At 43.9% G+C, this 14,125-nt stretch overlaps 1 protein-coding gene across 1 annotated transcript in view; it reads left to right on the top strand.

The window, feature by feature from the left end:
* LOC122926608 (estradiol 17 beta-dehydrogenase 5-like) overlaps positions 1-14,125 on the top strand; it is a 52,072-nt gene that overhangs the window by 30,013 nt on the left and 7,934 nt on the right. Inside the window, exons 6-8 of the mRNA XM_044278033.1 lie at positions 656-765; positions 1,743-1,908; positions 13,050-13,132. Of these exons, the coding sequence (XP_044133968.1) occupies positions 656-765; positions 1,743-1,908; positions 13,050-13,132 (359 nt within the window). The remainder of the gene's footprint in view (positions 1-655; positions 766-1,742; positions 1,909-13,049; positions 13,133-14,125) is intronic.

The following is a 14,125-nucleotide window of genomic DNA, read 5'->3' as shown; positions in this document are numbered from 1 at the left end:
CAGGCCCCCCTTCCTCACTGGCCCCATAGCAGCTGCGTGGTCTGCCTATATGGTAGGTACGCCACTGCCTATGCTCAGGATAGGTCATCAATATCAGATCGGCGGGGGAAGGCATGGGATTCAGCCGGTTCCCTGCAGTTCTCCAGATCCAGTCGTTAAAATTACAATGTATGTGTATGTGTGTTGCATATATATGATGTATGTATATGTAAACTTGTCATGACGCTGCGTGTCTACTGTTGAGTAGGTAACCCTTTAAAAAAATTTATCCCACCGACACCGACCACCTCCGCCGATCAGCTGTATGAAGGGAAGGCGCTCGCAGTCTGCACTTGCCATCTTCCATCTCTCTTCCTGCTGGTATGTCTATGGGAAAGCAGCAACAGAGCCAGAAGAGAGAGGAGACGATACAAGCACACTGCACGTCTCCTCATACAGCTGATCGTCGGGGGTGACAGGTGTCGGACCCCAGCCTATCTGATATTGATGACCTAGGGTGTCGGACCCCATCCTATCTGATATTGATGACCTATCCTGAGGATAGGTCATCAATACTAAAAGCCTGGAGAAGACCTTTATAGTACAGGAAGGTTTTAATACACAATAGCTTTGATTGCAGTTATTGAATTGATTGGAAAAATTCTGCCTCCTACAGGTGGAATGTCATATTTATCTGAATCAAAGAAAACTCATGGACTTCTGCCGATCTCAGGATATCGTTCTAGTTGGATACAGTGTGCTGGGGTCTAGTCGGGATGAAAACTGGTAAATAATCATGGATGTTTATAGCAGGGGGTGTTTTGAACACATACAAAAATGCTTGCGTCTTACTCTATGGTGGAAAGGAAGAGGCTTTCTGGCAGTAAAATATTGATGACCTATTCTCATGATAGCTCATCATTATCAGATCAGTGTGGTTCTGACTCAAGCACCCTGGCTGATCAGCTGTTCGAAGAGGCCACAGCACTCCACTGAGCACTGAAGCCTCCTTTTAGACCAGTATTCACTGATCACATGGCCTATCTGCAACTCAGTCTTATTCAAGTACATCCACTATACAATGGATGGCGCTGTACTTGGTTTTCTCTGAGGAGGTAGTAGTGCTTGTCCAAGCACTGTGGCCCTTTCAAATGTCTGATCAACAGTGGAGTCGTACCCCCCTAAGGTTAGGTGATCGATATAGTACTCCTGGAAAACTTGTTTAAAGAATGTGTATGCTTTGTCAACTCATTTATTTTATTGTTCTACAGCTTCATAAAATAAAGCAAATTTTAGAATAGTCTAGATTAAAAATTTCTTCCAGTTTTGGGTATGCAACTACTATCCATAACTATGTGTTTGCATGGTTAAAAATTACACTTACTGTGCCTCCGGGTCCTGCAGTCATGTGTTATTCCACACCGCCTGGATGAACATAAGAGTAGTAGAGAACTGCAGGATGAGGCTACACAGAATTTATGGTCTCTAACCAAAGGAGATACATTGCTCTGCAGAGGAGTTGTATACCTAATGGTCAGAAATTATTAATCAAGTCTCTTAGAATTAAAAGTGGTTCGAGAAGTCTACACATCCATTTATGGAAAACGAAAAAGTTTGTGAATGAAATGTAATTTTCGATTTAATATTTAGCTTTCCTCCACCAGAGGGTTTTAGAAAGCTCAATACTTTAAATTACCTTGAATTTAGCATATAATAATTCATGAAGTCTGAATCTTGGGACAATGGCCATGTATTTTTTATAGGATTGACCAAAATTCACCAGTCGTTCTGGAGGATCCTGTTTTGGTCAACATTGCCAAACAACTTAATAAGACCCCGGCTCAGGTGGCCATAAGATATTTTCTACAGCTCGGAGTTGTTGTCCTGGCCAAGAGCTTCCACCCCAAGCGGATCAAAGAAAACATTCAGGTTTGAATGAGAAAAATTAACAGATAAAATTCTTGGTACTGTGTTTGTAGTCAGTACCAAGGTAGAGCACCTGTCATAAGTTTAAAAAAATACAAACTGTTTACCTTATTTCAGCTGTCCCACTAAGTATAACACTTTTCTTTCTTTATACATCCTCCTATTTTGTGGATTTGGCCCCAAATCCTATTTGGCTCCATATAAAGATAAGCAAACCTGCCGAAGTTTGGTTTGGTTCATGTTCACCAAATTTTTTAAAAAGTTCGGACCCAAACCGTTTGAGCTGAACCAGATTGGCTACAATCTGGTTCAATCTGGTAATTGGTATATAACACCCTCTAGTCTCCTAGGGCTTAGAATGTTGCGGCCATTGTCGCTAACCACCTTTCCCCGTTGAAGTCGACAGGGCGACAGCCAGCAGGTGGTTGATATATTTTACCAACTGCTCGCCTGTGTGGCTAATCTCGCCCAGGCCGATCAACTCCAACACAGCATGGCAAAACTTGACTTGACACATACGATAGGAAGTTAGGGGGGGGGGGGGTGACAGCGTGCTCTACTGCTGTTCGGGACAAGAGCATTCCATGGAGTGCCTGGTGTGAGAGCCAGGGTGACACAATGGTGGTGGTGGTGGGGGGGGGGGGGGTCAAAAGGACCTGGCCTTGTTGTCAGGGTGCTGCCTCGCCACAAAAAACATTGACCCAGTAGGCTGTGAAAGTCATGCACTGTCCCTGCCCATAACAGCTGCTCCAGGTGTCCACTATGGAGTGAAGCTTGCCGCATAGCAAGAATTGCAGGGATCATCCCATGTTCTCTGCCACGTGAGAGTATAAAGCAGGGATAACTTTTTGGGAGAAATAATGCTGACAAGGTATCTTACAGTGAGGATGAGCACATGCCATAAGCTCCCTAAAGGCAGCAGACTTTATGAAATGGTACAGCAGCAACTGCACCACCAGCAACTTGTCCAGGTAGAAATTAAAGAGGTTGTCCGGTCCCAAAATCAAAAAAATGTAGGTGCTCCTAACACCCCTCACCATACATACATATATATGCCCCCAATACCTGTTTTTTGTGTATGAGCTTTCCTTCCCCCCTGGAAGACATCAGACTATCCTGGCAGATCTGTTTACTTTCTCCCCTTCTTGTTTTGTTGAATACATAACTTTATTGATACACAAGCCTGGCTGCACAGTGATGAGTCACATGCTGGACACGCCCCCCCCCCCCCCCTGCTCTGCCTTCAGCTGCTACACCCACTACAACTCCTGTGTCTTCCTACACCCAGACAGGAATCTACTTCTCACCCAGTGTCTAAATCCCATTACTGACTGTCCACAGGCTCTGCCCTCACATGTGTATCTAATCCTATCCTGTGATACAGCCAGCTGAGGGATGTATCTAATCCCATCACTGACAGTCCACAGGTTTTTCCGTCACTATCTCCAGAGTGTGATAAACAGCTGGAATCAGCAAGCGTATCCAAACACATCTGTATCTAATCCTATCCTGTATGTATGCCTGATACACATCCTGTTGTGTGTGATACAGCCTGCTGAAGTGTATATCTAATCCTATCTACTATGATATTGCCTGCTGAAGTGTATATCTAATCCTATCTACTATGATATTGCCTGCTGAAGTGTTTATCTAATCCCATCTTCTATGATACAGCCTGCTAAACTGTGTATCTAATCCCATCTTGTACGATACTGCCTGCTGAAATGTATATCCAATCCCATGTTTTATGACACAGCCTGCTAAACTGTGTATCTAATCCCATCTTGTATGAAACTGCCTGCTGAAATGTATATCCAATCCCATGTTTTATGACACAGCCTGCTAAATTGTGTATCTAATCCCATCTTGTATGATACTGCCTGCTGAAATGTATATCGAATCCCATCTTCAATGATACTGCCTGCTAAACTGTGTATCTAATCCCATATTGTTTGATGCTTCCTGCTGAGCTGTGTATCTAATCCAGTTTTGTATGACACAGCCTGCTGATTGGTGTATCTAACCCTATCATGTATGATCCTGCCTGCTGAGCTGTGTATCTAAACCCTTATGCACACAACCATATCCATTTTGCAATCCACAATTTTGGCAGTCCCATTGAGTTCTATGGATTTGGGGTCCTCATTTTGAAGACCAGAATAGGACTTGTTCTGTCTTTACTGGAAATGACATATGGATGTAAAAAACACACTGATGACGTCCATGTGCTTTCCACATCTGTATGTTAGTTCTGCGAAAGATAGAACATGTCCTATTCTGGTCCTCATAATGCAGATCATCTAAAACCCATAGAATTCAATAGGACTGAAAAAAAAAAAAATCGTACATGGACAGTAACCTTATTTAGTGGATCCGCAACTTGCAGACCGCAAAACAGATACAGTTCTGTGCATGAGCCCTATCACTAAGGCTTCCTGCACACGAGTGCCATCCAGTGCCCCACTTGCGCCATCAATTGACTCCCTTGTGCCATCCAGTTACACTATTGTGCCAACCATTGCCCCCATGTGCAATACATTTACCCCCTTGTGCCATCCAGTGCTTACATTGCGCTGTGCAGGAGTCAGTACTGGCATTACATAGAAGCCTGTACGATACAGAGAGCAGCCGGTTGTCCTACACATGCGCATGAGCATTCAGCCTAGGGCGCTGAGAAGACTGCCAGCCGGTGCTTTCGCCAGCAGGAGGCGGTGACGTCACTCGCGATCCGTCTCCTGCTGGAGAAAGGAAGAGAAGACAGGAAGATAAGAAGACGGACTTCGGCCGGAAGCACAGAAAAGCCACCTGGAGGGACCACGTGACCGGGAGGCAGATCTCAAGAACGGCTTCACTTTGGAATGTAAGTATGTGAGCAATAATCTTTCCTTCACAGGTTTAGCTTGTAATAACCAAAAAAAGGTTAAGCCCGGAGAACCCCTTTAAGCTTCCACACAAACGAATTGCTGGGCATGTAGAGTTGTTTCTTGGCCACACATTCCATTATCGATGGCTGACAATGGAGCAGAAGAGGAGGAGTAGCCTGAGCAGGAGAGGCAAAAGGGAGGACGACTGTGTGAAAGACACCTTATTGCCCGTGGATGCGGCCTGGCTTATGTAAGGGAGACTGGGAGAAGGAGCGAATTCTTGATGCAGTAGCTGGCTGCCACCTTTATTTGACCACTGCTTCATGTGCTTCAATAGAGCTGTGGCGCTTAGGTTTGTGTTTGGCTGCCCACAGCTTATTTTAGTCTTGCAGAGCTTGCACAGGGCAATTCTTATGTCTTCCACCAGAGGCATCTATTGGGCCTAAACCACTCACAGTGTCAGTCATATCACCAGATCCTGAAGCAGTTCTTACCCTCCCTGCCACTTTTATCAGATTGTAAGATATCATAGTGGACTCCTTGGTCCCCCTCCCCTGCTCTGCATTTGGCCATGCCACTGTTGCTGCCCCCACCGCCAATACTGTGGCTACTGGTGCCACTGTTACCACCACTACACAGCTATGTATGGGGTCTGCAGCCTCCTCCTGAACCTCCTCAGGACAGTAGAAATGCTGACTGCTCTCACAACTCATCAGCACGGAGACTCTCTTGACTATCAACTGTAGGGTGTGGTGGGGTTTTCTTGCCACTTCTTTGGAAAAGGAAGGCACACCACTAGGAAGGCACAGAGAAAACAGAGAGTACCCCACTGAAAGCCTTCTCTGCTACTACCCACATTCCGGTTCTGGAACCCTCCCGTATTTCTGACATTCTTTGGCCTAAATGTACACAGTTGCACAAGTATGAAACAGTTTGCAAATCTGTTTTCTGGAAAATAAAGACAGGGAGCAATACTTCCCTGTGTGGAGATGCCCTGACATGGATTTCGGACTAGTAGTTCATGTTTTAACTAAGATTTCAAATCTATCCTCTGCATGGTAAAACACAACTTGTCCACTTTTAAGGTCATCACCCCCCCCCCCCCCCCCCCACACACACACACACACACAAAACAAACTGTATTTTTGTTAAAGTGGCAAACAAAAATAAAATAAATGTCCTTTCAAGTAGCTGCTTTTGATGTTCTGCAGCAGCTGTGCCATAAAGAGGTAATTGCAGCTATAAGGCACTGCCAGGCACACTTAGCCTCAGCATCCCACTTCTCACTCCTTGGCTGACAGAATTCCCTGCCTTTTCCCATTCTACACAAGTCTTCTTTGAAGCCTTTCCTTTCACTATCCCTCACACTAGAATGAAAGCTTGATTGTGACCGTACACCATTCCTAAGATCCTTTTCTGTCAGACACTGCATAGACCCATCCACCCTAATTCACAGCCCAACAAAGAATGGTTCTGCTCATTCTGCAAAGGCATCTCCTTGCCTGCTGCAACACCAATTGGCTCATCCAGACTTTTGGTTGACCCCGGAACCAATCAGGCAAGCCAAACCCCCGACATTTCCTCTTAGGGTCATGTGAGCATCATTCTTCTTCCTCCCTAGTGCTTTTTCCCACTGACATGTGCAGTAAAATTTTACTGCACGTTATTTTACTGGATTTGTCCAAAACAAATGTAAAGAGCTTTGGGTTCATCTGCCGGAGAAAATTTTGAAAAGTTGTTAATGAACCCGGTTCATTACGAACTCATTTGTTCATCTCTATCTCTATTTATGCTAAGAGTCATGGCATTGTTTTTTAAATATATATGTCTACCACTAGCATTGAGTTCCATTGTTTAAATCTGTATGCAGTGAGTGTACCAACTAGCTCCCCCTAGTGGTGACAGTTGGCTATGTTTATGTGTGAGATTTGAAGCACTGGATCCTAAAGGCAGACCTCAAACTCCTACAAAGATACTGTATATTGATTACTTTTAATACCCTAGACTACAGAAGATATAATACCTTTACTGCCCTAGACCACTACAGATAATACCTCTATCCTCTATTTGTGCTATTGTGTATCAAGGCACACTGAATGTCATTATTGTTTGTGAAGTGTTGTTAGTTGGCACTATTTTTTATCATGGCCACTCTTCTGACTATGATGACACTTTTAATGGAAGTATACTGGTGGCATTGTCATCATGGGCACTCTGGCTGCCATTACATGTGCTTTTTATTATTTATGTACTGCATAGTAATTTATTAAAGTGTTAATGTGTACCAATATCAAATTTTTAGGAACCTCATCAAAGATTAACTTAAAACTTAAAGTGGTTGTCCTACTTTCCGGCTGCTGGTGTATTTGTAAGATGTCTATATGGCATTTACTAATATAGCCTTTGTTGAAATTCTGTGCCATTTTCTATATTTTGTAAAGTATGTCCCTTCGTTTGTCAAGTCTTTTGTGCTGTCCACACAGAAGTTCCGTCCATAAGACAGCTACTGATGGGGTTTATGTGGCCAAGTGAATCACTCAAATACATGCACCTGCACTATTGGGAATTAGGTGCAGTATGTTTAAATTAAGGAGACTGAATCAATTCCCTGGTCACATGACCCACCATCAGTGGTAGGCAAGTTGGGAATTGACTGGATATTCCAGGGTAGAGCATTCCAGATAGTAGGTGCAGCTGAAGAAGAGTCTTGAGGACGAGAGTGAGAGGTACGAATTAAGCATTAGTAGGGTGGTCGACGAAAATTAAGGAGGCGATGTATGGAGGTGCAGCACTGTGGAGAGCTTTGTGGGTGAGGGTGAGAAGTTTGAACTGTGTTCTATGGTGGATGGGCAACCAGTGAATTGACTGGCACAGGCTAGTAGCATCAGTATTGTAGGTGGACAGACAGATGAACCTGTCTGCAGCATTTAGGACAAACTGAAGAGGGTAGAGTTTAGTGAGAGGAAGACCAATTAGTAATGAATTAAAGTAGTCAAGACTGCCACATTTTATGCATTACAAAAAATCCAAAAAGGTATGAACCCACTGAAAAGTATGCCGATAGTTTTGGGGGTCTGTAGTTTAGGTTAAAATTTAGGAATATATGTGGATGGAATTTTACAACTTTTCGTGGAGGCTCCACCTTCCTACATTTGTGGCACATCAGATTTATTAGCAAGGCTGGACGGGATTCAATTAGACAATTAGATGTTGAAGCACTATATAGCTCAACTCACTATCACCTAGGGCTTAAAGCTGTATCCAGTTTTCTTGAGATGAGAGAAAGGGGCACATAACCAATTTTTGTTCAACCTACTAGAATTCAGTCTCACAAAACCTTTTTTTCTTTTTGATGGTCGTTATTACCACCAAATCAGAGGCAACGCAATGGGTAACCCCTGTGCACTGTTTTACTTAAATCTGCTCCTGGGCTGGTGGGAATCCAATGTCATCTGGTCAGCTGATCATCAGATGTCACAAACCTATGGGGCCTGTGGTTGAGGTTTATCGATGACATTTTTGTACTGTGGATGGGCTTAGAAAAATCCTCTAGGGATTTTGTCTCTAACATTAATACAAATGAAATAAGACTGTGGTTTACAGCTGAGTGTGACCCTAAGAAACTACCCTCCTTGGATTTTCTGATTGAAAGAGGGATCAATGACACCTTTAGCACCTTTTTGAAGTAGGAAAGTGCACATCTGTACTCTCTCAAAAGGGGCCCATTGAAGGGACAATATTTGCACTTCGGAGAAATTGTTCCAGTATGCAGACATTTATTGATCAAGCCCAAGACTTACCAGAGAGATTCCAAGATAATGGCTATCCAGATAAGATATTAAAGAGGACCTTTCACCGATCCTGACATTGTGAACTAAGAATACAGACATGTAGAGCAGTGCCCGGGGATCTCACTGTACTTACTATTATCCCTGGGCACCGCTCCGTTCTCCTGCTATGCCCTCCGGTATCTTTGGTTACTAAGTTATAGTAGGCAGAGATTTCACTCACTAAGTTACGGTAGGCGGAGTCTGCCCTTGTTCTGCTCTAGCGCTGGCCAAACGCAGCGCAGAGCTCACAGCCTGGGAGGTTATTTTCTCCCAGGCTGTGAGCTCTGCAATGCGATTGGCCAGCGCTACAGCAGAACAAGGGCAGACTCCGCCTACCATAACTTAGTGACTGAAATCTCTGCCTACTATAACTTTGTGACTGAAGATACCGGAGGGCATAGCGGGAGAACGAAGCGGCACCCGGGGATAATAGTAAGTGCAGTGAGATCCCCGGGCGCCGCTCTCCATGTCTGTATTCTTAGTTCACAGTGTCATAATCGGTGAAAGGTCCTCTTTAAAAAGAAAGCATTTCGGCAAGCATGTATGGACAAAAGGGTAACTCTGTTAGTACCGAAATCCACTGATAATACTGAACGACAACCAGGGTTGCCAACCGTTCAAAAATTTCTGGACAGTCCGTAAACTAGGCGACTTTTTTCCTGTCTCCATGAAAAACAAATAGATATGTCTGTGATTTTTTTTAGGCTGTTGGTACTTGAGTAGATTATTTTGGTGTTAATTATTATGGTTTAAAAGCTCAGTTCTTATGAGATCTTATTAGTATATTGTGCTATAGGTATGTATTACTTAGTTATAATCTTTATCATTCACTATGGTTTTCCAGTTTGTCCGTAAAAAAATGTTGGTTGTCTGTGATTTTGGGATAAGTTGTAAAAAAATAAAAAAATAAAAAAAAGCAGATTCCTAATTGAGAAAAATGATTGAGAGACATTGGGCTATTTTGCTAAAAGATCCTGGTCTGAGAAAAGTTGTATTTCCAGTTGTAGGCCACTAATTATCTAATAAAAGGGACATTGCTTTAAAGATTGGTGAGAAGCAACTACAAACCCCCTCTGAGGCAGGGTACCTGGCTCTCACAGCTGTCTATTGGAAATTTCCACTGTGGTAACTGTTTGTCATGTGGCCAGGTGATAGTTACAAAGAAGTTCCAAAGTTTAGCTGCTGCTTTCCACTAGCTTATGTTGGAACTGCAAAAGCTTTTTGTTTATCATCTGTATATCATGCTGTATTATGTTATCCTGTGATATTCCTATTTACCAGGCTGTCAGGTGCACTACATGCATACACCACTAGGTGGGGGTAGCACCACAGTATAAATAGGGCATTTCAGGCCTAGTTAGGGAGTTGGTTGTATTAGAGCTCTCTAAAGGAGATGGAGTGAGGAGCTACAAGGGGAAGGAGAGGTTCCCTTTCCTCCCAGCTCTCTGGAGCGTCACGGCCCAGAGAAGCCATCATTTGCCTTAGGATCTAAGCCAGGAACGCAGGCAGAGGGAAGTCTACCTGTCATGAGGGTGTCAAGAACCATGCCTGACTCCGTTATACCTGGGGTCAGGAAGTCGCAGCGGTTGGCTGCGCGCTCTATGTAGTAAAATAGGGCTGTTTCTTTATGATAGCTTTCTGGGTTTGCTTTGCAACCCTTTTTGGCTCACTCAGGGAGCCGTAGCTCCTTCTCCTCAGCTGTTCCTTGTCCAGCACTCCCAACCTCCTTATATTCCCCTCTCCCACTTCTCTGGTTGCCAGATATAGAGCTTCCTGCCTGGACTTCTATACTGACCCACTGGAGCTGTGTTGCTGCGTTCCCTGGTTGTTGTTCCAGAACGTTACCCTCCGGATCCCTGTTGGGCCTTTGTGGTCTGCTGTTGTCGCCCACCTGGGATTATATGATTGTCTGTATTTTCTGTCCTCTCCTTGGTGTTTTCCTTTTAGTGTCAGTGGTGCGGACTAGTGATCCCACCGCCCCGTTCACTACCTAGGGCTCATCTTAGGCAAAGCCAGGGTTTAGGCACGTGATCGGCGTACGGGTGAGGAACCCGTCTAGGGACATCAGGGCAGTCAAGTGCCAGCCGCAAGGTGAGTCAGAGGTCACCACCTTTCCCTCTCCCTTGGGCAGGGCCTTCCCTTTTCCCTCCCTTTGCGTGACGCCGGTCATTACACTACCTTTATTCTACAAGAGGAACAAGTGAATTTCTTATATTTAGTGGTTCACGACAAAGGAAGGACAAAGCCATTGTTATAGGCTTAGGCGCCTTTGTAATTTGGTGAAGGACTTAATAGCTTCTGGCAGCCTCAGAGTTATTCTTAAAACAGATAAGGATTCTGTGATATCACTTGTGTAGAAGAGCAAGATTGGGACTACCTGAAGCAAGGTCAAAAGCTGTTTTCCCAGTGAGTACATAACTTACCACCCTAGCCTGACACAGTATCATCAGCACAGCCTGTTACTAGGATTTATCACATCCTACCTGCATGTGTATCAGAGACTGTTTTATTGCTGGATGCAAACTGTTATCAAGAACCTGGTTAAAGTAAAGTTTACCGTTAGATTCAAACCTGCCTCATTCTTCCAACTCCACACCACTATTACCCTTTTGCACTATCAAGGTGCTGGCGTCACAACATTACTTAAACCAGGGGCCCAGACGCACAAGCACTCAGCAACCATCCACCATTAAGGGCACCTCAACCACCACCTGGCCGGTGTCCCCTGTAACCGAGTGTGCCCCGGAGAATCCAGTGCTGTTCTCCCCTTCACTGCACTGCTGGCCCAGGGAGGCGACTGCTAAACCGCGAGTAACCGATGAACTGTATGTACATTCAGGCCCACCGTGCACCTCACGTGTTCTACCTCTGCGGACTGGCACGTTGCATATCCACTGGAACCGAATATGAAACCAGAGACTGCCAAACAAGGGACATTGTCTATCTAGTTAAGTGCAACTGCACCTTGGACTACGTGGAAAAAACAACAGAGCTTTGCCACTGCCATTCACCAGCTTAACCCGTCAAGGTGCTCCCTGATGAGCCATAGCATGGTGAAACATGTTGGAGGAAAGGGGTAGATGTTAGGGTAGGAAAAGATAGCTCAGACCTGTAGTTCCAGACGGCTGGGGGTCACCCTTGTCAGGTCGGGTGCTCCGAATGTAGCCGCGCTAGGGAGCGCACTCCTATACAAGCAGGCATTAGGGAAAGTGTGCTGTGAATGATATTGAAGTATGTAGGCAGGGACAAGACCTCTGTACTGAGATGTTATCTAGGAGTTAGGACTGCCAATACTCCTACTAAATCATTAAAAAAAATTCACCGTTTTTTCCTAGCGGCTTTACACATAGCTCCCGTCTGACTAGACTGGGCACTAGTGACCTCAGCACCATTGCCTCTTTTGACCTGGCTATATTCCTCATTTTTTATCACCTTCTTAAGAATAAATAAAAGTCGTTTTAAGCTCATTTTTATGAGGTTCCTAGAAATTTGATATTGGCTTTGTCCTCTCTAGGATTGAGGTAGGGAGTTGAGATTTAGGGTCCATACACACGTCCGTATGTGTTTTGCAGACCGCACATCGCCGGCACTCTCATAGAAAATGCCCTAACTTGTCTGCAATTGCGGACAAGAATAGGACATGTTCTATTTTTTTGCGGAACTGAAGTGCGGATCCGCAAATGCGGATGCGGACAGCACATTCCGGCCCCATTGAAAATGAATGGGTCCTCACCTGTTCCACGGAACAGTTGCGGACCCATTTTGCGTACGTGTGAATGGACCCTAAGGCCTCTTTCACACGAACGATACGGATAGGCTCAGGATGCGTTCTCGCACCATTTTGCAAGCAAGTTCAGTCAGTTTTGTCTGCGATTGCGTTCAGTTGTTCAGTTTTTTACACGCAGGTGCAATGCGCTTTGATGCGTTTTTCACGCGCCTGATAAAAAAACTGAAGGTTTACAAACAACATCTCTAAGCAACCATCAGTTAAAAAACGCATTGCATCCTGACGTGCTTCCGGATGCAATGCGTTTTTCACTGAAGCCCTATTCACTTCTATGGGGCCAGGGCTGCGTGAAAAACGCAGAATATAGAACATGCTGCGTTTTTCACGCAACGCTGAACTGATGCGTGAAAAAAAAACGCTAATGTACACAGATGCATTGAAATAAATGGTTCAGGATTCAGTGCGGGTGCTATGCGTTCACGTCACGCATTGCACCCGCACGGAAAATTTGCCTGTGTGAAAGAGGCCTAAGACACCACTGATCGAGTTTGATTTACGTTATTAATGTGGACTGTATCGTGACATAACTTTATGTAAAGTATAGCAGCATAATCTCTCACACTCTTCGACAATATATATTCTCCATTTCTATATATTTATATACAGCATATATATATATATATATATATATATATATATATACTTTTATTTATTTATTTACAGGTCTTTGATTTTCACTTATCACCTGAAGACATGAAACAGCTTGAATCTCTCAACAGAAATTATCGCTATGTTCAAGCCAAACGGTGAGGCAAATTAAGATTATAGGGGACAGCTAAGGCTAGTTTCACTCTAGCGCTATAAATCCGGCTGGTACATTATATACTCTACCTAAGGACGTACCTACTATAGCGCAGACTGCACCACTGCTATGGTGCCCGCTGCTTCTCCTTATGATTACCTGCAGTCACTACACACAGATTTTTACAGCTTGAAATAATTGATTTATTTAAAGAGAAACTGCACTTTCAAAAAACTTGTGATAGATGGGGGTCCGATTGCTGGGACCCCCACCAACTGTTTAATCAAGGAGGCTCTTAGCTAAGTATTATCCCTCCTTGCTATATGATGGGCTGGCTCATAGGTATACGTATGTGTCTATATCTGCCCCAATGGTAGCCTTCAGGTAAGAACACAGTAGCAGCCTTTAGTGGTGAAAGCAAAGCAACAGTTGACTTTTATTCTTGACAAAACAACAAAGGCAGTAAACGGCAGCGACCTGCTTTCTCCAGCCGGCCTTAAAGAAACAATAAAGTCCTATATCTATAAAATAACACAGGTATGATATTGCACAGTACCGTAACCCCACGGGGTGTATATGGACCTCGCTTTGTACTCAGTTTTTTAGGCAATGCAACTCCAGCTCAGACTCTGATTCAACACAGCACTCCCCAGAGCTCCACTGTCAGAGAGACGTACCCCCCATATATATATATGGATATATATATATATATATGTATATAGGTGTATGTGTCTATATATATAAATGTGTGTGTGTGTATATATACTGTATATAATGTGTCTGTACATAGTGTTCAAAACTATGAATTAACACATGTGGAATTATATACATGACAAAAAAGTGTGAAACAATTGAAAATATGTCATATTCTAGGTTCTTCAAAGTAGCCACCTTTTGCTTTGATTACTGCTTTGCACACTCTTGGCATTCTCTTGATAAGCTTTGTTGTGGAAAAATAATTGTTCGCCGTATGGTCGCCATCTATCCTATGGATTTG

Source organism: Bufo gargarizans, chromosome 2 (genome assembly GCF_014858855.1).
Source record: "Bufo gargarizans isolate SCDJY-AF-19 chromosome 2, ASM1485885v1, whole genome shotgun sequence".
In the NCBI taxonomy this organism is placed as follows: Eukaryota; Metazoa; Chordata; class Amphibia; order Anura; family Bufonidae; genus Bufo; species Bufo gargarizans.
Note: the sequence above shows the minus strand (reverse complement) of the source record. Positions and strands in the feature narration are given on the sequence as shown.